Source organism: Eutrigla gurnardus, assembly GCF_963514095.1.
Source record: "Eutrigla gurnardus genome assembly, chromosome: 1".
Classification (NCBI taxonomy): Eukaryota; Metazoa; Chordata; class Actinopteri; order Perciformes; family Triglidae; genus Eutrigla; species Eutrigla gurnardus.
In genome coordinates, this window is record NC_139915.1 from 71,709 (window position 1) to 95,854 (window position 24,146).

The 24,146-nt window shown below is 40.3% G+C and overlaps 1 protein-coding gene across 1 annotated transcript in view; it reads right to left on the reverse strand.

Moving 5' to 3' along the window:
- The window catches only part of galnt18b (UDP-N-acetyl-alpha-D-galactosamine:polypeptide N-acetylgalactosaminyltransferase 18b), a 69,546-nt gene that overhangs the window by 32,713 nt on the left and 12,687 nt on the right, over positions 1-24,146 (reverse strand). Inside the window, exons 2-3 of the mRNA XM_084021976.1 lie at positions 10,598-10,793; positions 6,705-6,871 (exon numbers count right to left, since the gene is read on the reverse strand). Coding sequence (XP_083878102.1) covers positions 6,705-6,871; positions 10,598-10,793 — 363 coding nt within the window. The remainder of the gene's footprint in view (positions 1-6,704; positions 6,872-10,597; positions 10,794-24,146) is intronic.

Below are 24,146 nucleotides of genomic sequence, written 5' to 3' on the forward strand. Positions count from 1 at the left end.
AGCAGCGTATTTACAGTTTAGCCTTGTGGTTCAACAAGAGAAAATTCAAGGTGAGACTGATCACTGTTTCAATTTCAGAAGGCCACGCTTTGGAGGTGACTATGAGATCACAACCCTATATTGTAGACCTACTATCAACAGAATAATGCTGGAAAAAATAAAACTTTCATCAGCACTGTGTTTTATCATGCCTTGTATAAAGCACCTTTGGCTGTGTTCTCGCTATTTCACTTTCAACCACTGGTACCTTTAGAGTTTAAAGGGAATGGAGAGCCGTTGCAAGCAGACAGAAAGTGGCTGCTGTGAGATCATGCTGTGTCTGGCTTCTTTAGAGGCAGGCTGAGTTGATTCATGTTCATGTCAAGTTGGGAAATGGCTTCCAAAACATTGAAGTTGTTGGAAAAGTAGGTAATCATTGACATTGGCTGTATTGTTTAAGTTTACATCTTCATCTTTGATTTACTGCACAAAATATAATTAAGCACTGTTTTTGCACAGTCCCATCTAGGGGTGGGTAAAAATATTTATACGGCAATAAATCGCGATACTTTGTGCCCAATACAATATCGTTTTTTCAACTCCAAAGATCGATTTAAAAAAAAAAGATGTATGTTTAGATGCATTGTGAATGCAGTACTTTATACCTTTTCATTTTATTTTCAATATTTATTCTAGTGAATTTCATGGGAATTAATAAAATGTTGAGGCTGTTTTGAATGAAATAGTTTTGACTCAATTTGTCCTCTGATCAATATCATCTGATGTACATGTAGACATACAGGTACATGTGTTTTCATCTTAATTTATATCGCAATATTGTGAAATTGTGATACGTATCGTGACTAGGGTTGCACGGTATACCGGTACTAATTTGGTACCGGGTTACTGAGGCATTTAAAACGGTACTATATTGCATTTGGACGGGACCGGTACTTGCAGCGCGGCCGGCAGCGCCCGCGACAGCGCGGCGAACTCGCCACGTGACGTCACCACGTTGTAACTACAGCTGAGTGGACGAGGAGCGAGCCGCAGCTTGGGGAGATAAAAAGGAAAAAACAAGCAAGCCGGACGAAACAGCTAGCTAGTTAGCGAGCAGCGTGGACTGGAGCAACAAACGGAGCAGGAGGAAAGCTTGGAGTGAGCGCGAGCGAGCGCGAGAGACAGAGAGAGAGAGAGAGAGAGAGAGAGCGCGAGCGAGAGAAGCACGGAGAGGAGAATGGCTGCTGCAACCGTCACCACGCCGCAACTTGCGGACAAACCAGCGCCGCAAAGTGCGATATGGCAGTACTTTAGCTTAAAACAAATGCGCAAAGCGAGGCAGTTAACGGCGATGCGCCACTGTGTAAACGGTGTTTAAAAACATGCATGGCTAACGGCGGAAACACCTCCGACTTAGCCAAACACTTAAAGGAACAAGCACCCAGACCTGTACACTGAGCTCAGGGAACGACAGGTCATTTACTCAGGAAGAAAAGCCACATTCAGTGCTAAAAGCAAGCGCCACCGCCCTTCACTCTTAACAAAAGTAGCTCTGGAAGAAAAAGAAAAGAGCTGGTTTATTTATATTATTATATTTTATATTATATTATTGTATTTATATTTTAACATTTTTAAAATTGTGTGCATTAGAAAAGCTTGTCTTTGTGGTATTTTATTTTATTTGCTGATTAATATGTTATTGTTCAAAGATTTTCTATAAAAATAAAGTCAGTAATGACATTTTTTGCGTTCACTTTTTATTTGAAAAAGTATCGAAAAGTACCGAAAAGTACCGAAATACATGTTGGTACCGGTACCGGTACCAAAATGTTGGTATCGTGACAACACTAATCGTGACCAAAGTATCGTGATACGTATCGTATCGTGAGGTTCTTGCCAATACTCACCCCTAGTCCCATCACGCAGTAACATCCTGCTTCAGCACTCGATTTGAATGCAAACTGTAATTAATTGTTTTCTTTTGCAGCAGTCGTATTTTCTTTGCAAACACCTGGCACCTGTTCGCTGTAAACAAGCCTCACAGGTCGCATCGATCAGTGCATCTACAACCGTGAAGGCAGAAAAGGAATTATTTTATCTCACATCTTTTAATCAGCAATTCCTTCAGAGGTTGGGAAAGCAATGATTATCTTCACCCATATGTGGAAAGTCAGGATGTTTGTAATGCGGGTCACATTCATTTATAAAGTATGTTCTGATAATGTCTCAAATGTATCTGGAATATGAGAAAATAACAATGTCTGTGCCCATTATGAATGAGTCGATACATTATTGAATGAACACTATTCTGTTTTGTTCATGTCAGAGAGAATGTTAAAGCTGAGTGTCAACGGGGTCATGTTTACACTCATTGTGTGTTCCTTGTGCCATTATGCCTAACAAATGTGTTGGATGCAATTGCTTGCAGCGATGCAAAAAAATGAGGCTCCATAGAACAAATAGTCAAAATCCCAGAGGATAGCTTTAGGTCACAGTCCAAAAACACAAAGACACAAAAACCCTTGAATTTGTTCAATTTGTCCAGACTGTTCCGCCGGGGGAAAAACGGTACTCATAAGTCAGCTGTGGAAGTTAATACAAATATTTCAGAAAAAGATATCAGAGGCAGATTGTTTCACTTATCATCATAGTGGATGTTGGTCCATGAAACGCAGAGAAATGCTGCTATTTCTCACCAGGAACAGAATACTGCTCAACTTTACACATGTATATTAGGCAGTGTTGGGCAAGTTAAAAGTAACTAGTTAAAGTACTAGTTACTTCTCCCAGAAAGTAACTAAAGTAGTTACTGAGTTACAAATTCTAAAAGTAACTAGTTACTTTGGAAATTAACTATTGCGTTACTTTCAAATAATTTTTAAATACTGATGTGTCAAATAATTTGGACCCCATCTCCATCCCTCTTTGACGGAACTTGAAATACATGTGCGTGTTCAATTCTTTATGATAAATCTGAGTATTATAATGAAATGGATACTCAGTACATTACAAACAGAAATCCACAGTGCACAAATCTAAACAATTTTATTGGAGATATTTTAATTACTATGCTTATAGTGGATTGATAAAAATAACACAATATATCTTTTGGAAAAGCATGTAGCAAAACATTATCAACCAATTCTAATCCAATAGTAATAATAACAACAATTCTAATAATAATAATAAATGTTATTGATCAGATTATTGAGAGCTTTGTAAATGATGAGGATGGTCTTGAAGTGGATATGCTGCTTTATTGGGAGCCAGTGAAGGTGTTGCAGGACGGGTGTAACGCATTTCTTTGAGTAACTTACACTTTGAGTTCTAAAGAAGTCTCTTATGTTCTTTTCTTAGACATCCTGGCTGCGTCTAATTACCAAACACACGCGCGCACATGCGCACATGGACACCGATTCAAACGTTAATGTAAATAAAACCTCTGATATTAACATCCTTCTAGCAGACGTGAACCAGGTAGAACAAACTCCCAACTTCCAGTAGCGGACTCCTGTAGGACTCCTGACCGCAGACTAGCAGACCGTCGGTGTGCAAGATCGAGTGACAGCGGGGACGGCCAATCACACAAGAAACGGCAGTGCCAATCGAGGAGCTTGTGGGCGGTCTAGACTAAGGGAAACAGGCTTCAGCTTGAGCAGCCGTTTTCCGCTTGGTCCTAGTGCTTGACGTGTCTCTGTTTAATATAGCGTAACATTTGTTTTTTTCTGCCTTCAACGAAGTAATGCGACACATTTTTTGGCAGTAATGATAACGGCGTTATAATAATGAGATGAGTAATCAATTAGATTACTCATTACTGAAAAAAGTAACGGTGTTACTTCCCATCACTGATATTAGGCATGGAAATCTGCAGCAAATGTATGTTAAATATGAGATTATCCCATTCAGAAGTGTGTTCTGTTCTTTCTGGTTCATTGCAATTAGCACACATGCAGGGGTAGATCAGACTTTGATGATATATCCACAATTTAAAGCAGAAGAACTCTGGATCATCGGGGCGTCAGGGCTGAGAAACACTTACTACTAACTGTAGCATACAGTATGTAATAGAAACATTTCTTCACTTTAGACTAAATTATGGCTAAATGACAGCAACTGTAATTGCATACTGTATCTGAAAATCATTTTTAATCCAATAAAATAATTATTCAAAATAATTAAGGCATTCCAATGGGTGTGCGGATTGAAAATAAGAGTGATGATGTGTAATGTCTCATAACAAATCATAATAAAACATAGTTCATTACAAGACTGGCTGATGGCCAACAGTCATCAGTCTTTCAGGACGATGAAGCTCTGCTGGAAAGCAACAAACTTTGGGACGGAGTTCAACTGGAATAACAAGCAAACAGGTTTCTAACATCGCTGTACAGTCGAGCAGTGAAGCCAGTGACGCTACATAAGCTTTTCTATATTCAAAGCATGACTGTTAAGTGTAACTGTCATTATCTTGGGTTTTTGTTTTGTTGATTTCCTCTTTTATTTTCTATCTATAGCTGCCGTTTTTGTCTTTCACCTGTGTGATATCAGTCTCATCAGCCTTGCCCTGGTCCCTTGTGTCTTCCTCCAATCAGCTTTCGGCCCAGATGTCTAACTGTCACTCTAAAGTGTAGTAGATAAGAAGTATAAAATACCAGAAAAAAACCCAAGGAAGTCGGTTACTTGAGTAAATGTTCTTAGATACTTTCCCCCACCGGTGTAAACTGAGCTTGGCTCTCTCGGTTTTGAATACTGTAGGTTTTCTTCATGCATGTTCAAACTAACTAGCATTTATCATCACACAGGCCTTATTTCTTGCACAGCAGATGGCAAACTGGCGTGGATACAGCTCTCACAGTTGCTGTGTAGTTTGGACTACACTGGCAATATCTCATTACACAAGTTGTCCAACTGAAAACTCACACTCCCTCCAATATTTCACCAGTCTATTCCAATCCTATATTCCAATCCTATATATATATGTATATATATATATATATATATATCATCATATGTCTAATCAGTGAGCCTTTCTCAGCCATTCTCACGCCATAGCTTGAGACATTAGCCAATTAAGGAGGAATCAGCTAAGTCAATTTGCCCTTCTCTCCCTTGATGGCTAGACGTCCTCCTGCATGTTAATGCCTCACAAGCTCTAGATGCCCAGGAAGTCAGCAGCGTGAAATGACCCCTTCAATAATCTCAACAGTATCATGGGTCAACAGGCTAACGACATTTAGCACAGGTAAGATTCACAGTCATGGTGATAATGAGAACACCAGGCATATCAGACGCAGTGTGACAGAGTGCTCAGGCAAACAGGGTGAAATGCCATCAGCAAAATGTCAATGCGTGACTTGGGTCCCTGAAGGAGCTTAAACCAACAGCTCCCTAGCTCTCAATTAGGTGATAAAATATGATTGTTTATGGAATCTGATGTGACAATTCAATAATGTCAAACTTTAGGCTTTCAGCTTTACATTTCTTTAGATAATATTGGATACCTCCAACTTTCAGGTCAATAGAGGGAGAGTCATCATTCTTATCCCAGCATGTTGAGATAAGTGACCAGGACACACTTCAGTGATCTATATTCTGTCCCATCAGGCTACAATGCTTTGCATTATTGACTTTGGTAAACATTCTTCCCAATGCCAGCATTTCTCTGTTGTTTGCCATAATGGCCGTCTCAGTCCTTGTTACCAGCAAAAATGCATTTAAAAGTGTATTGGCTATAAATGACCTTGGCAGAGTCTCATTACCTTTTAATAGCCCGCTCTCTGCCTTTGTAATGTAGTTAAGTCGTGCACTGTAAATTATTATGTCCACTCTTCACAGGTGACTTCAAGTCTATGGCTTGTGCCTTGCATGCAGACTTAAGTCACCCATCAGTGATCTCTCACATCAGTCATCTGAGTGATACGTGAACGGAGCTCAGCCGTTACACATTGTTGTCAGCATAAACCGGGTATCTCTTCAACCTGACACTGTTTGCACAACATCCCACGAATGCAGATTTGAGAATTAGGATTGCAAATTCACACACAAGACATGTACAAACACTTCATCACCTTGCTGGAGTGCTATCTGCCTGGGGGCATATTTCTTGACTAATTAGTGTTATTCATCTATTGGTTAAATCCCATAAACACAGCTCCTAATCAAAAAGGTTAAAGGAGTCTGGAGGCCAAAGGAGCAGTAAATAGCCTAGATACAAATTTCTCCTTACAAGTTGCACCGACATGTACGCTATGGGCCTCCTTTAACACACGTAAGCCCACGTTCCTGTTGCTTTGCCTGGAAAGCATTCAGTTGTCACGTAGCACTGCGGTGTACAAAGATAACGTTGCCAAATTGACTGTCAGAATTCTTAGTCATTTTTTAAACAAGGCGTCCTCTATTTCAGACAGACTTGGACAAGACCTGACTTCTCATTTCTAGCCAGCAAACAGAATCTTCCCAGTTCTTAAGTGTTGCTCTTGTGGTGTAGAGTTTGTCATAAGTATACGTATGATAGTGAACATGCACAATTTTTTGTTTGTTCAGACATAATTGTTCCCTTTTTGATTTTGTAAAGGTTAAACAAAAGACACAAGCCGCATTCACATCACTCCGTGATGTTAGGAAATCCAAAGCCTGCCGTGCCTAGTTATGGTTGCTAAGCTACCACAACCCACTGTTTTAACAAGAGGTCAGTTGCTGTATTATTCAATTATGCCTCTTACTGTTATCGCTGTTGTCGTCCACCAGGATGATCTCTTTGAGGAGGTGGGAGGGCGTCCTGTTGATGGCAGAGTGGATGGATCGCAAGATCACGGAAAAGGCTTCATTCACAAAAATGAACACTATGCTCACTTGAGGGAGGTTTAAAGGATAAGTGAGGTTTCTGCACCTGTGGAGGACAAATACAAAAAAACCTTGATGAGGCAATGTTGGGACCTTGTCTAAAGGATTAACAGATACATTTGACATTGATTCCTAAAGAGCTCGGTAATGGAAGATTTCATGCCAACCCAGCTTGGCAGACTTTATCAGGAGCCTATTTTCATGAATCATGGTAGAAATGTAAGAACTGGCACTTGTCCATGTTCAGCACATTTTTTATTTATTTAACAATTAGAGTGCTCCTGAAATAGTTGTGCACTTGTAATGCAGTTTGATCCGTTTCAGAGGAGTGATTGGTTGTGTGGTAAGGGCTGACATCAATCAATCCTATTTCTGTCCTTATTAAAACATTGTTTTCTGTCGCATTTGCTGACATTTTAATTAATTAGGAGTCCAGCATCTTCTCCGAAGAGGAAACTGACAAGTAATACTGTTAATAATGTCCCATTTAGTTTAAATTAGACATTCAAATCCTCATCTTAATGTATATAATAACACAAATGCCTCAGAAGACAAATATAACCTCAACAGTATGCCTACATTGTGGCAACAAAGAATTGTGGCAAGCACCTGATAACAATCATATTGATATAACCATATCATTGAATTGCAATTATAGTTTCCAGTCCTGCCAGTCAAATTGAACAAAATCCCATTGTTGTTATCACAGCATGCTGCTAAAAGCCTGTTGTATTTACAGAATGGCCTTGTGGCTCGGACACCATTTTTGCGAGTTTCAAAAATGTGTGTGATTAAAGTCTCCCTCAGAGCAGGTTTGGATGAGTGTACAGAGGGAGACGAGTAAAAATGGAATGTGTCTCCAGGGAGTTTACTGATGTGCAGTGGAGAAAATGCCCTGAAGATATTTGAGCTGTGCAAACTTTCACACCAGCTTGTCACTCTGTGCGCTCCAGTAGCATGCAAACATGAAAGCTGTGCTGAAAACCGACTCACGGACGACCGAAGTGGTGCGAGCACTTTGCTGTCACGACGTTTGACTAGGAATGCTTTTTGTCCGGAACTTAATCTGTACCCACAAGGCAATAATAATACACCCGGCTTTTAAAATGCATGTGTTCCTCGGTTTAAAGGCGGCAGGTGAAAAGATGCACTTTGTTCTGCCACCTTCAGAGGCAGATAATGGTACAGTGAGAGTCGCTCCTTCATCAAGCCCACGACAAACAAGACTCAGCAGCTGCTTTGTGCTGAATGCCAGAGATTGCTTTTCACTTACAGGCACTTAGCATTTATAGAGGAACAACAATGTGTTTTTGGCAAAGTGCCTCACATGTTCCATTGTTTGTTACTGAAAAGTAACAACAAAAGAGCACCAGGGTGGATAAGGTTGAACAATATGAGGATACATGCGGACTAGAGCTACAATTATTTTGATATATAACACAATATTTCCTTCTGTGCCCGTTAATCAAATAAAACACACAACACATTGGGCTCTGGTAAAGTATAATGGGCTTGTTCACAATCTTGTGACATTGTATAGACAAATCACTTAACAAAGGAGAAGAACTGGTAGATACATCGATAATTCCATTTTTTTTTACCTGTAGCACTAAGACAAAGGTAATTTGTCAACTATCAGAGATTTTGTGCCGTTGTGGGCAGAAGTGATATTTGTCAAAACTGGATTTTTACAGGATTCTTTACAAGTCTGTGGGCCGCTCAGTCAACCAGCTGGGTTCAGGCTATACATAATACATTTTTTTTCTGTGGCATAATTACACATATGTTTTCAAGTTGACACGTCAAGAACCCCAAAACCTGCATATCTTTCGCCATCTTTCTTTTTTTCCTTCTTTTCCACCGGTGTTTTCTTCTCCTTGGTTGTTTTGGACCTCCTCGTTTGGGTTTTTAATGAGGAATTGGAAGCTTGTTGCTACTTCCCTCCGCCTCCCCCCTGTGATAGTGGAACGATCCGAGGGGGGAGGGGCTCTGTGTGTGCATGAACACAGCCCTGCGTGCTGATTGGACAGGATGATCCGGGCGCTGTCGGATCTTTGCAAAACAAACTACAGGCTCTACGTGCACGTAGAGGCACGCTTTTTTTCCTAAAACCAGATGATTTATGTTGTTCTATCGGAGCGTAGTGTCGGCTTCAGTGAATATGATCAAACAAATGTTGCTGACTGGGACTTTAAGTAAGCGGTTTAAAAAAAAAACAATATGATAATACGACAAACCGACCACAATGTGGGACTTTCTTGACTTGCAAAATGTTACTTTAAATTGACAAATGTGTAATTGACGATACGATTCAAACGCCTTCTCTCTCTTTTTTCAGAAATAAGGTCCCATGGGGCACACTGGAAGAGGTTTGACTTAAGGGGCCCTAGTTTCGTAGACCAGGCGCAGTCAGCTTTCAGCGCACCTGCGCCGCGCCGACGGGGTGTGTCCGCCTGGACTTTGCAAGTTTCGTGCACCGCGCAGGCTCGCGCAGGCACACCTCCCGTCTCGCCCACCGGCGCAAGTGGGAAAGAGGGAGGAGAAGAAGGCGTGAGTGGGAGACGAGGAGGAGACGAGGCGTGGACTGGGATTAATACAGCCGATTCAGATCTTCACCAATCAAATGAGCTCCTCTCCTCTCCTTTAATGCGTTAGGGGAGGTTCAGTGCAAGTTCCGTCACTTGACAACCCGAAGACAGAAGCAGCGCCGCTGCTCCCACCACGCGCATCACGCGCTGTGCGCGCGTATCATAATAATAACAATGCCCATATTATAAAAAACAGGAGAGAGAGAGGGAGATGTTTTGGTCCGAGAGGCTGAGTTTCTGTTACGCATGCCATCCGCCTTTGATCTGACGTCAGATGTGACGGGACAATCTATATAGATATACATTCACGTGTTGATTCAATTAGTTGCATTAAATAGTGTTTGTTGTGATTATTTATTGCATTTAAATGTGCCTGGAACTGTGGAAACCTGCCTGTGAGGTCTCGGTGACGTGTGCGCACTGCGCGCCGTCAACCAAACTTCCACTCCGCCAGCTGTGATTCGCATTGAATGAATGGACTTTATTTACGCCTTGCGCCGAAAGTAGACCAGGTTGGAGCTGGCGAGCTTTCAGCGCAGTCTCGGCGAGGCTTTTTGCCACGAAACTTCCGCTACGCCAAGCGGAATCTGTGACGCCTCCCCCTGCTGCGCCGCCACACCCATCTTGGCGCAGGCGATCCACCAAACTGCCAAACTGACGGTGCGCAAGGCTGCGCGGGTCGAAACTTGCATTGCGCCGGCTCCGCCACCCTGCGCCGCCCTGCGCTGCGCCACGAAACTAGGGCCCAAGCTCTCTATAAAACAGTAGAAGCAACATTACGTCATAATTATGGGATGACCTTGCTGATTGCCAGCTCTCAGATATGTTTACGCTATAAAGAGATCTGTTAAATATCAGCTACGCTAACATAACTCAAGGATAATGTTTAGTAACATTAATGTTATAAAAACTGATGTGATTTATTATTCTATTTATTTATTGAGTATTATTATTTCGTGAATTTATATCATCATTCATTATAATGGCAGGTTTGTCCTCCATACCTTTGCACACAAACTGCCACATTTGCAGCACAACATTTGGACGGATAACTCTCAATCTGGATTTCCAACAGGAAAATAAACACTTTACTCAAACATGGGGACATGGGACAGCCAGCACCTAGTGTAGGGTGATGGGATATAAAAACCACAGTTTGAGCATCATTCTACCTGCAGTCTTACCCGTCAGGCCTGAGGTCTGGTATCGGTCTGTCTAAAGAGAGACGATCACTGAGGTAGGCGTTATAGCCGTAGTACTGGAACATCTTCAATGCCACTCGCCGGTTGTCCGGGCCAAGATCCTGACCCCAGTGAGAGAACAGCGACGAGTCAGAGAATGATGTGTCCGCCTTACCGTCCTCTCCCCTCCCTGGAGTTTCTAGGAGGCACAGGAAGACAAATAGCATGAATATTTGTCTAGGCCACAGCTTCTCGGGCTACAGATGAGGTTGTGTGTAAGGTGACATTTAAGGGATGTGGAAAAAATGATAGCGCCGGTGTAATCACTGTGATAAATAGTGCGTTCCCTTGTGCTGCATGTTGGCAGGTGAAGGGTGGCTTGTTATTTCCAGAGACTGATTGTTTGCCCTTCAACAGAAAAAAAAACGTGAGTTCATACTGCACACATAATGAGAAGCGCTGGCGTCCTTGGAAAAAAAAAGCTTCAAGCAGCCGGCATGATGTCATGTAGCTGATCTTGCTCTTTGACCTGCGCAGAGGAGTAATTGAAACTAATTTCCCTAAAGGTATCGCTAGAGTGTCTCACACAAGCTTTCCTTAATAATTAATCAAATGTGTGTGATCATCTTTGGACTCGAGTCAGTAAACTTTTTCTCTGCGAGTGTTTTTGCATGATGATTGTAGGATGAATTTGTGCTTAAAGGGCTGAAACGTGACGGGTTGAGAACGAGTGCAGTCCTGACTCATTTCATAGTTGGAGCACTAACAGCACATCCCACAAACACACATTCAGTGTGACAAGCAGCATCGTACTGCTCGTGGTCCCCGTTGATAGACTCAGATCATGTCCAGACTCCATAACGGTGGCATCTGTTAAAAATTCTGTCCTGCTTCCAAGAGGCTTTAATGCACTTCAGATGCAAACTTCTGAGTGTGTTTAACAGTCAGCGAGCTTTAAGGCGAGTGATTGAAATGTAAAAAAAAAAAAAAAAAAAAAAAAATACAGTAATGGAGATACAAATGAAGTCATGTCATGAATGTCATCTTGGAGAATACAACATAATAGATTCCCAACTGCACTTGCATGATTGCAGTCTGTGGCTTTGAAATCTCAATGATTAAATCTCCTTTTCCACCGCAAATGAAAAATAATAATAATAAAAGAAAACACCACCGATTTTAACAGTGCAATATCTTCCCCAGGTTTTTCAATACAGCACTTTCATTGCGTTCTACCTATTGGAACATTATGCAGGGACTCAAAGTGAGCCGCAGACGGGTCTGAATATTGTAGAGCTTTAGTTTTATTCATCAGCACGATGGTCTATCTATCTATAGTCTGTGAAAATATGGGGGTGTGGGTGAGAGGCTGGTGGTGGCAACCCAGTGAAGTTGAGAAAAATCTGGAATATTATTTCATATGCACTGAGATTAGAGTGAGATGTGTGATGGGTTGCCTCAGTAGAGAATATAGAAACAAGTGTAAATGTACACAAGCTATACTACTGCAAACAGAAAATAATTGACTTCATAATAATTAACGTAATTGAAACGGGGTACAATTAAATACAATTATCATAGTTAATAATTGCATTTTATCAATTAAATGTCCTAGTCAGCATGAAATGAAATCTAATGAAAATATGTGGTTATCTATTGATAATTTCATTAAAACAGAAGGTATCAGTTCCCTGCAGTATATTAAGGCTATACAACAATAACAGAGAAACAAATTTAATTATGTGGTTTGAGTAGTTCTGGTTATTGCTGACAGACATAATGGTTAGTTTTGTTTTTCCAGAGTAATATGAATGCAAGGAGAAGAGTGATAAGAATGCCTTCTCTTTTTAATTAATACTATTTATCATTGCTATGTTAGTAAAAGCATTTTTTTATGATCTCAAATTTCACAACATAATTAAGGCTAATAAAATAAAAATTAGATATTTAAAAAAAAATCTCAGATATGAAATAAAATCGTGAGGAATGAAAATAAACCCAGAAGCTTTAAAGACCAGAAGGGAAAGAAAGGGCTTTGAGTCCTCAGTGACACTGCAAGAAAAAGACAAGGTTAAGTGTGTGTGTGTGTGTGTGTGTGTGTGTGTGTGTGTGTGTGTGTGTGTGTGTGCGCATGTGAGCGTGCATTTGTTTTAAGCAGATTGCTGAAGGTTCATATTCATGAGCAGATCGTTTTAACATACAAGTCAGAGACAGTCAGCCACGGAGGAACAACAATGGGTTTTGAAGCGATTACATTAAGAACCAAAACAGAACTGCTTCTGAAAACGTTCACAGTAAATGTCTTTGGAAGCTGAAGGAAACCCTCAGCCGTTATAGAGTATCCTGTTCAAATGAAATGATGCAGTACCTCACATACAGCTGGTTATTAAGAAGACATGATTTGAGCTTTAAGAGTGAATACAGGACTTACATTTGCTGGGGGGCCAGAAATGTGGCTCCAAATGAATGATAATGTTGCCCTGTTGCACAATTCACTTCAAAGGTATGGTTTGTAAATGTCATGCTAAGAAATTATGTCTGCTAAGGTATGATGGACTAGGTCAACATTGATGGGGAGAAGCTTTTTTGCTTTCTTGTCGAAGAGGTAATTGTAAAGCTACAATATGATCGTTAATGGTCATTCTGAAATATTTGAGTAGGCAAATGTATTTCAAACTAAGTTATTGAATCAACAAACAGCTGGAAAGTTTAAGCCTTTTATGTGGAGGTAGGTGTGAATCACAATATTAGAGCATCTAGAGCTAAAAGGAGGGGTTTGCTTGCCTTTGACATGCCAACCACCCTCCAGCAGGATCCTGCCTACTCAGGGCCGAAGTTCATTCATGTATTATACACACAGCTATCCATCTTTTACACAGCACAATGACATATAGTAGCTTTTTTTTAAATCCTCAGTGAAACATTAAGAAATCATCAAAAAGTGAACGAATACTCATGTTGAGAGAAAAGAGTACAAGCCTGGGGCAGAATAGCTTCTCCTCAAATTCAACACGTTGTTAAAGTTTCACTGCTCTGAGGCAGAAGTGTCTCAGCTATCGATAAGACACTGTTTGTAAACCAAGGACACCATAAAAGTTCTAAAAGTCTTTCCATCCTGGCAAGAACGGCCAGTACGTGCTGGTGATTAATTCAGCCGACAGAAGTTTCCTCGGAGGTGAATCCCTAAAGTAGCAGTAAGGACAGGTTGGTTGACGAGGTAACCTTGGCAACATAGTCTGTTTGCTACCACAACCGTGCTGTAACCACAATGACTATGAGTCACATGACTTCTTTCTCATCATGCCGGTCACGTGACTTACTATTGCCTTACAGTTTGGAGAGTGGTTTGCTTTTGAGTACACATTCAGTCAACTAACCTTAATGCGAACTCGAGTAAAGCACAGCTAAACATCCTGTGTGTGTCTGTGTGTGTGTGTGTGTGTCTGTGTGTGTGTGTGTGTGTGTGCAGGCAAGTGAAGTATTCCCGAAGCTTCCCAGCAGCACTCCGTTGTATGTGGATTGCAGCCCTAAGTGTGCTTCGACAGCAAGGCGATGGAGTATAACTGTCTGCTCGCACCATCACAGAGGAGAAGCAGGAGAAAAGACATCCATATTCAACATTTGCACACTGAAAAAAAGTAAATCGCTGGAGACCAAACAAAGACACTTTACAAAGAAGTCCCTGAAAGAGAACAATAAACCTCCAGGTTATACATGAACCTACTTTTTTAGCAGCACGGCAGCCCATGTTCAATTATTAAATTTGATCCCATATAAAGATAGTTCACCGTGTTGAAACTTCCCTCCCACAGTACACACAGATTGTATCGAATTGGATTTCTAAATTTTACCTCAGAGATATCTCAATGCAATGTTACTCACTGTGGTTCAGATTTAGACTTGATAAGACTGCTGTAGGCTGGAAGTTGCTTTTCTGAATTTACCTGCCGCTCCATACTCTCTATTTTTATTGAAAATCAATGCAGGTGATATCAGGGAATGTTGCCCAACTCAATACGAATATAAAACTTAAAAATAATTTGCAACAGTGAAAGTCATCAGTGAGTTATGTCAATATGTTTTTGGCTGATTAACATTGTTAGTACGAGTAATAGTTGTGTATTGCCGAGGCTGCAAAGTAAAGCCAATGGTGAAGTGCCTTAAACTTGCATTGTCTATGCTGGCCATCAGGGGCGACTCCTCCGTTTACAAAAACAAGTCTGATTGGATGGAAGTCTAGAAAATGACCCTCTCCTTCACTTGATGTATTATTATATTAAACATGGTTTTATGGTCTCAATCGTTTCAAGTCTTCATCAATACAGCATTTTGTAAATTACCTCCCATTCAGAGTAAAGTAGATGATGAAGCAGATATGATTCAGGGCGTGTGTCATGCCGCTTGAAAATATAGTTTGATATTATATTTAAAATGTTAATGTGTTCTGGCTGTTCAGCTTTGTGTATCTTCGTAACCATAGCACCCACTAGTGCAATCTGGGAAAACAGGAAGTGGGAAACTGCCATGCGGTGGTTGGAGACATGTGGTCCCTTAGTAGTCGGCTTTTCTTTCCTCGCTTTTCCTTCTCCCTTTCTGCTCTGTAACATCGAGTTATCATTTATTTTAAATCCTGTTATTGATATTGAGGCAGCTATGATGCTAATTAACGTGTGCAGGCCTCGTTAGTTTTATTAGCTCCATTGTGTTTAACATATGCTACGCTGTTGTTAGCTAAGTGGTGCTATTTACACTGTGTATGTGATTATAGAAATTTCATTGTATTTTGTATTGTGTTGCAGTTTCACATTGTGCCCAGTAAACTTCATGGAAATGAATCATCCGTGTCTGGGAGTTTCTTGGGAGTGTTCGAGCTGAGTGGAACATAGTCCATGACAGTGTGGCAACCTTGTGGATGGCAGACCGTTACCACGCTGTTACTACTGTGCAACCAATGCATTTAGCTACTAAGATTACTTTCAATTCAATGTAAAGTTGACCCTGAATTTTGTTAAGAGCTTCGCACCAAAAGCCAGATGGAGCCAGATGCAGTAAGGCCAAAAATCGTCCAAAATCCAAAATGACGACTGCCAAAATGCCGAAGTTGAGGCTTCAAAAACGTACTTCACAAACCAATAGATGACATCATTAATTTAATAAATAATTTGATGCACCTTGACTGAATTCTCAAAGACACAGAGCAACTAACACCTCACTGTTACACACAGGGAGATGCTTTAGGCAGCTACTGTAGATAGCACACGTATTTAACCACAAACTAAAACTGACAAGCGAATATTGTTTTAATCAGATGGGGATCTCTTTTTGACCTTGACATCAAACAACCATTTAAAAACAAGTCTTTGGTTCTTTGTTCCACATATTTCATTGTCTGCAAATACCCTCCAATTACAGCAGACAGTTTGCAAATTATCCTCAGTCATTGTGTCATTTTGCATCTGAAATAATGAGAGTGGAGCATGAAGCCATAACATCAAACGCTGCGTTGCAGTCAAAATATGCATTGTATATTCGGTGACACAACTGAGGGAGAAAAAGACCTTGACATACACTTCAGTCTGTAACACCCCCCCCCCCCCCCACACACAAAAAAACAGGTCTCATCATCCGCATAAAAATTTCAAGACATACCGGTGTATCTACAACTTGATATCAAAGAAGCTGTCAACTAAAAGAGATCAAGTATTTTAAAAACTTTTCAGGTTCAAGGCGATTTTGACAACACCACAGAAAATCCCTGCATGCTGCCAGTCACATTTTCCATTTTTCCAAATGCATTTCCTGCAGAGTGACTCAACACTACACATCTGAATAACAGCTTCAGAGCTTATGTTCCCATCTTCTCATTTTACATGAAGTTATGCTGAAACACGTGCTCTCTTACTTGAATAATAAACGTAATACATTGTGAACACGTTCAATTATAATTATATCCTCAAACAGTGAACTGAACAAGCAAAAGAATAATTGAAGACCTGATATTGAGTAAATTTGTGTAATCAGGTTAGTTTTAATGCAGCATTCATTTTACTCTTCTTAGTTGTAGAGAAAAGGAATTAATCAAATATACTCACACACTTTTATTTATGATTATTAATGCATTCTTGACCGTAAAGAGGCAGGTGGAAGGCTGGTCCCAGGTCTGCTGGCACTCTGTTATCCTACCACAGCCATTCCTCCATATGACACCAGTCAAAGCAGCATGGCTGCAGCTTACACAGCAGTAACGTGAATGTTATGGGTATTAAATAGCGTAAGCAGTAATATTAACTAACACTTACAGACAGAATATACAGCATGCAGGGCTGCGGTTGTTAGCGCTGTTCTTGAGTCGGTACATCAGAGATCCCTGTTGACACTGAGCTGACAGAGAGCAGTAAGTGTGTCTGTTGTGTTAATGCTAATACGTTTGATATTTACATTGTTAAACTCACTGCTGCAGCTTGACGAAGAGAGACACAAACTAAAGTGTTTTTATGTCATGTGGATGTGACTGTTTTAAACCACAGATGGTCTTCCTCAGGTCAAACTGAAGAAGTGAACACACCTGTCTTCAATCGGCAATTCATGATGAAACATCACAACATTATCTCCTAATTAGCCTCAATGAGTCATCTGATATGATTCATGTCTAATCGTATTGTCTTCACGTGATTAGAGAGATCTGGATGTGATCTGGAACATCTGACGTTTAAAGTTAAATTGTTATTAACTATAATGCTTATGCACAAGATTTCCTGATGCCAAATAATAATAAAATATATAAGACAACACACAAATAAGGTATTTAAAAAATGATTTATTGGTGTACTTAAAAGAATAATATGTTATATTTTGTGTATGTGCACTTTACTTTACTTCACCCGAGGAAAACCATCTGTGGTGGAAATAACTCCGACCACATCCACATTGAAAACAGCCCTGTGTTTAAAGCACACACAGTTGTGTTGTTTTCAACAAGCAGCGACTCAGTGACAATTATATTATTTCACCATATTGCGTTCTCCTCAAGAGTCCTCGCAAAAAAGTACTTCATACAAAAATAAACCCAATTTGCATTTTTTTAACAGCTTAACACTGATGGCTGCCCTATCTCTTCTCCAAGTGTGTTCCCCTTAATTTCATATAATTGTGGGTGAAGAGACTATTTCAACTGTGTTTCAGCTCAGAACTACTGTTGTGATTCATCTTTTTATTCTACAGCGACACAGAGGATGCGATTCATGCTTCCACTTTGTTGTGTTCTTGCCATCACCATTTTAGTTGCAGATAATTGGAAATATTGCTTTCAGGCTCCTAACTAAGGCTAAATGACTCAATCTATAACTCCTGCTTCATCATCTCTGCACTGGAGGTCTCTGAGGTTTGGAAATACTTTTAAAAATGTCATTGATCATGACATCGCCTAGTTCCAAATTATATCTCAGCTCCCCCAACAGTCAGCCCGCAAGGATCTGAGATCTCTGAGGAAAGAACCTCCTGGTTCTTTCAGTCTAGACTGCAGACAGAGAGGAGCCGGCCCTTCAGGGCTCTTCCTCAAACACAGATATGTATGTAACTGCTTTCCATCTGTGTATGTTGCAGATATTCTGCAGGCAGCGACCTGTCAAAAGCCTCAGGAATTAAATATTTTGTATTTACTTAGTTGGCCAGCTATTTTTGCCATACATGCAACATTATGAATACATCAGTATTCATTACAAACAATGCAACTGGTTTTGAGAGAGCAACTTTACATGTAGGTTTTTATTAACTACAGTAGTATTTGTTGTTTCAGGCAAAATGACTAAAAGCCATGCACTATATTCCGTGGTGTGCAATATAAACAGACCAAAATAGAGGCTATTAATAATGATGCACAGTCCCTGTGAAAACATACCTATGATTTCTAATCATATTGCATCAACTTAAAAGCTGCACTAATCAATGTTTTGATATTAAAAGAGGCTCTTTATGGAACATTGACCAGCTAAAGATACTAATGTTTATCTCGGGAGTTGGTTGAGAACATAATGGAGCAAAAACAAACAGAATATTGGAATAAGTGTCATTGGGTCACTTGAATAATGAATGAATGTTAATGTTGCTCTCTGTCTGATGTGCAAACTGTTATGCTTGCCACAACCCGGCCTCGACAGCAGTAGTCAGGAGAAGAGAACATCTCAGGTAAAACAGTCTTTACTTGCAGAGGCTCGGCTCACAGGAGATCAGTCACTGAGGCAAACAAGGCAGGCAAGCATGAGGCAAAAATCAAGGTCCAAGAAAAATAGGCAAGGTACGAAAACAACTCACACAAGAAAGAATGGTGGAATGATAGATACGGCGGTGTTAAGGGGGAACCACATCAGGGTCAGGAAAGGTAAAGGAAACACACACGGGCAAGAAGTGGAATAAGTAGGAAAATAAACAGGAAACAAAAATACAGAACCCTAACCCGAAAAAACATGTTGTGACACAATGTGTCATAAACAGGACTCTTGTTGTGCTGAACCCAAGTGACCTGCTCGAAAAATCATTGACGAGAAGGGGGAAAATAAATCCTAATAACATGAGAGAGGTATTTGTGGGTTACTCACAAAATGACAGAGCACTTATGACGAAGGAACAGCTGATAGTTGAATGACTGTTTTCACGGTCCATCGCACTCAGACATTCCAGCTCCACCGTTCTACTTAAACACTCCAGCAAAGTGCATCATGAAGAAGATACTTGCCTTTCCAGAACATGGCAGCTGCTACACACGGACTGTGATCAGCTGTGCTTATACGGCACAATACTCTCTCACTGTACTCACAACGTTGTGACAGTAAATGCAGCTAATAACCAATTAGTTTGTTTACCGGTGGGGGGGCTGACTCCTATATCGAGGCTCTAAGGGCCTCTGTGGAGGAGGAAATCCTCTCATTAGGACAGTATAGCTGCCACGTCACATTGGCATTTCCTCTTGAAAGAAGCGATGGGTGTGTGGCTTTGTCTTTCTCTTTGTTTATTCCCAAAGGGGGATGTGCAGTGGCAGAATTCGGGAGGGGGGGGGGGGGGGGTCATGTTTACTTGCAGCGGCCTTTGTCATCTCTACCCCCTTTTGTTCATGTCTCCTCATTAGAACGTTGAGATCACTCGTGCCCTTCAGAAGGCCACAAAGGCTTTCTTTGTGCTTCCCCCCTATTTTAGAAGAAAATAATTCTCCTCTAGAAACTCAATGTCATTATTGCTGAAAAACTACTAGCTGTAATATTTTCAACAGGGCAAAAGCAGATATTATGAGGCAGCGCCGGCATTCTGGACATTTTGCCCCTGCGTCACATTTCGCATTCCTGTTCAACTCGAAAAGCTGGATTTGTCATTCCATTAAATGCAGTCATCTGAGGTGCCTTTTCTGCAACTTCCTATCAGATCAGACTTTCTCAGCACAGACCTTGTGAAAGAAAAAGTGCTCCTCCACTGCATCTTTACACTTGTAGGTTTTATCTATGACCCGCGCTTAACATCAGTTGTCCTTTATGGGGAGTTGTTTTCTTTATAAAGTGGAGTCTGAGGTGTAGCCATCTCTCAGAAAAACACATCAGCGTAGGATATAAATCAAAAATATTTCAAAGTGTTGCCCTAAAAGCAGAAAAATAAAATGATGTTGCCCAAGGCATGAAAGAAGCAGGAGAAGAAGGCCATTAATCTATCACTGAGAGCATCTAGCCTATACCAATTATTTACTGGCAATGATGTTTTAAAGTATAACCCTAGGACTTTTTCAACCAAGTCCTATTTTTTCTATATATTTCTATCAAACTCTTATTCTGCTTATGGGACTGTGTTTCAGGGCATTCAATTACACAGAAGTACTACACACCCTGGAAGAGTTACATTAAAGTGGCAATCTTGAAGATAAATAAATCTCTGTTAAATCACCATCTATTGCCGAAGGCGGCAACAGTATTTCATTAGTAATTGACCCTATGGACCTCTGATGAAAGTATTGCAATATTTATACATTTGCAGTATTAGAAACGGGGTGGCTGTGGCCACACTCCTGGGGAAAAATGCTGTATTACAGTTTTTGTCACACGTGTAGTTCCATAAATTATGCACTATGCACACAAGTCTGATAACTTGCAGGTTTTACTAAAAGATGAATGGATTGGATATTAATAATAATTGTATTTGAGTTTGAATTATGAACACTGTGATATTTTGCCTATCACCACTTCTGTGTGTAGCAGTGTCTGTATCTGCAGGGACTCTGTATTTTCTCTTGTCTTGTCATTTTGCTGACTTTGGGGCATTTCTGGGCGTTTCTCTGCCCTTCGCTCTACTTCAGCCTTCAGGTCACCGCCCTCGGCCTCCTCTACCAGGGGCTCTGTTTTGCCCTTACTGACACTGTAATCGGCGACGTCTGAGTCTGTAGCTCTGCTGAACTCTCCAGTCTGCACAAAAACACTATAACCAATAGCCTGCTAGACTGAAGATTGCTGAATTTGAGGGCCTAACTTTGAATGTGGACCAGACAAATCAACTCATTCTGCCAGTCACAAAAATATCATTCTGAAATATTGATGAGTAGAAGAATTTCAGCATTCCTCATGTATATATGAACCAAATTTAGTTTTAGTTCACTCACAATAACAGATGTCAACCTTATGATCACCAAAGTCATCAGGATACATCGTCCGAACCAGCAATGTCTGCATAACAACCCACTCATTCAGGAGATGTGGAGGGATTTGTCAAGATAAGTGTCAACTTTTCTGTTTTGGTGGCGCAAAAAAAAGAAAGAAAGAAAGAAAGAAAGAAAGAAAGAAAGATTTATCATCTGGGGACCAAGAATATTTCTGTATCCATCCAACAATTATTGAGTTATTGGACCGACCAACTGACATTGCCATCCCCAGAGCCATGCATGCAATTTTTTTTTCAAAAGATAGTGAAAACCATAACAGTGACAACTTTTGTGCCTGTGCCTATTTTACATTTTGCACATACTGGCATAAATCAGATTTCAATTCAGAAAAACACCTCCATGATCCATCAGATTAAACTACAACCTTTACAAATAAACACGTAATCTGATCAAATGTTTTTTTCCTCAAGGATTGTGATATGAACAGCAACTTTAAGGGCAATAAGTTGAGGGTTGTCAGTGATTGTTATATTACCATAAATTCTTTGGCCTTTGGTTAACTATTCAACAGAGGCCCTATACTTCTCACAGAATTCCTTCTCTTACATATTTAACTATTCTTTCCTAGCAATTCAAATAATTCCAGCCAACTTGTAGAAAAATGTGATTCTACAATGTCACCACTCCAATAAGAGACTTTTTTTAATGAATAGGAAAAGATCATAGGAAGAGAGAAAGTTTCTGACATACCGTGTTGAATATTTCACTGACAAGTAGTAACAGAATCTTTAAAACACTGTCGAGATTGTCTTGCGCATACCCGCTGCATGTAGAAACAGAGATCTCTCTCCGTAATAATGAAGTCTACATGGATTTGGATGACAGACATAGATATCCAGTATTTCACTTTATACTGTGTTTTTGATCATGGCCTCTGTGGACAGCTGGTATGGGGCAAATATCAATTATTCAGGTGGAAAGCTCCTTGATTTTTCACTCGGGAAGTTTCGAGGGAAATAAGGCATAGGTCACCGGAGCTAATATGAGAGTATTTTTCAAGAAGCTTCTCATCTCCAGGGGTTTGTGCTCATAGAAGAGCTGACAAATGGTACTATTCACACACGTTACCCCACCATCAATAGGAAAGTGAACAAGGGGAAACTGAGACGCTCTAACTGGGTGTTTACACGCACTTAAGTAACCAGAAACGTTGGGCATACGAGAAACCCAGCTTCTCTAATCAGGCTAGGGCATCAGCGAAAGCTGATATAGCCCTTCCTGCCACAAAGACAAACCAGGCCGAGCTCGGACGCATACTCCATGACACAAAGGTTGAGAAAGACAATGTTTTGTTCCTGCTTAGATTGCTGGAACTCAAAGCAAATCGTGCAGAATACGATTAGTTTATCTTATCAATACTTTCCCAAACCTGAGGCAAAGGATTGTAAATGAGCCTCAGTCGTAGGTTCATCTCCTGGCATATTTTATATTTTGTCGCAGTTTGCAACTTAAATTGGAGGCATGATCTCAAATTGTTAACCGTAAACCACTAACGTCAGTTCTTATCACTTGGAGAATCCAAGTGATCCACATTTTTTAGTAAATGCAAGGAAGTAAACGTTTTATATGATCAGTGATGCTAATAATAATAATCAATCGTCCACACGCCTCTAATTTATGATCAAGTGATATTCAGCATTCAGCACACCTGTAAGAGTAAATTTGGATGGTTTGGTGCATCTGGATTCCATTTTTTGCTAGAGTTATAATATAAAAATAACTAATAGAAGCATCATTGGGGTTGGAGGCGCCGAAGAGAAATTGAATTGAGAGAAAGTGAGACAAATGCTGTGGAGTAGAAAATGGGCTCATGGGGTAGATAGACTCAGAAGTTAATGGTTAGAGCTCTTAGGGCTCGATAACTGACTATCCATTCCCAACATCTGCAAGTTAGCAGAAGGCTCGGACGAGGATATCAATCAAGATTTCTTCATTTCTGCTCAGAGGAGGAGAAATGAGCTGCGGGTCAAACTGCAGACAGGGTCGCCTGTGGAAGAGCGATAAAAGCAGCCAGAAATGTGATCAAACCAGACCTTTAATTGGTTGCATATTTTTACTAAAATTGTGTTTATGTTATCACACTGTTACTGAAATACATGAATTAAAACTGTCTACTCATTATGGAGAAACTGTCCTTTTTTGTGTATTCATGGCTCTGCATGTCATGTGATGTTGCTGGATAATTTGAACAAGCAGAAGGCAGAGAAATAATTTTCATCTATGTTGCTTACAAGATTGTTTTTGTTATTTTACAGGTTATTTCCCCGTGTTGATACCTGCCGCTGCTTTTCAGCTCAGTCAGTCCTTATTTGTTGTTTGCCCTTGTCTTTAATAGGGGGATTTTTTAATGAGACCTTTGAGGTTTCCTTTCATCTTTTTTTATTTTATATTTTTCCTCTTCGTTCTATCACTTTCATGTAGAAGTAAACAAGGCATCCTGTAAATTAAGACATGTGGAAAGAAAGACAGACTGATGGATGGAAGGAAAGTTTCAGAAATAAAATCCAAATATTTTGTGGAAATTAATGATTTAACAGAGTAAAAATAAGGCTTTTAACAATAGGTTATGTTGAATGTTTGATGGTGAAATGTGTTGCATGTGTGCAACGGACAGTTTCGTAACTCCGTCAAAACACAACCAAAGACAGCGTTTCATTTCAAACAGCTACACTTCTGTCACTTGTAACGGTGTACACGTCAATAAATCAGATGGTGCACTGATTCGCTGTGAAAAACACTCAAATGTGAACAACTCCCCTGTCGATGGATATGCCAAGGTAACCATGAAGTGCCGATTTGTTGGTAAAGAAAGGCAAAATGTGCAAAAGATACGACTCGAGGGCGTAAAAATCTTACATCTAA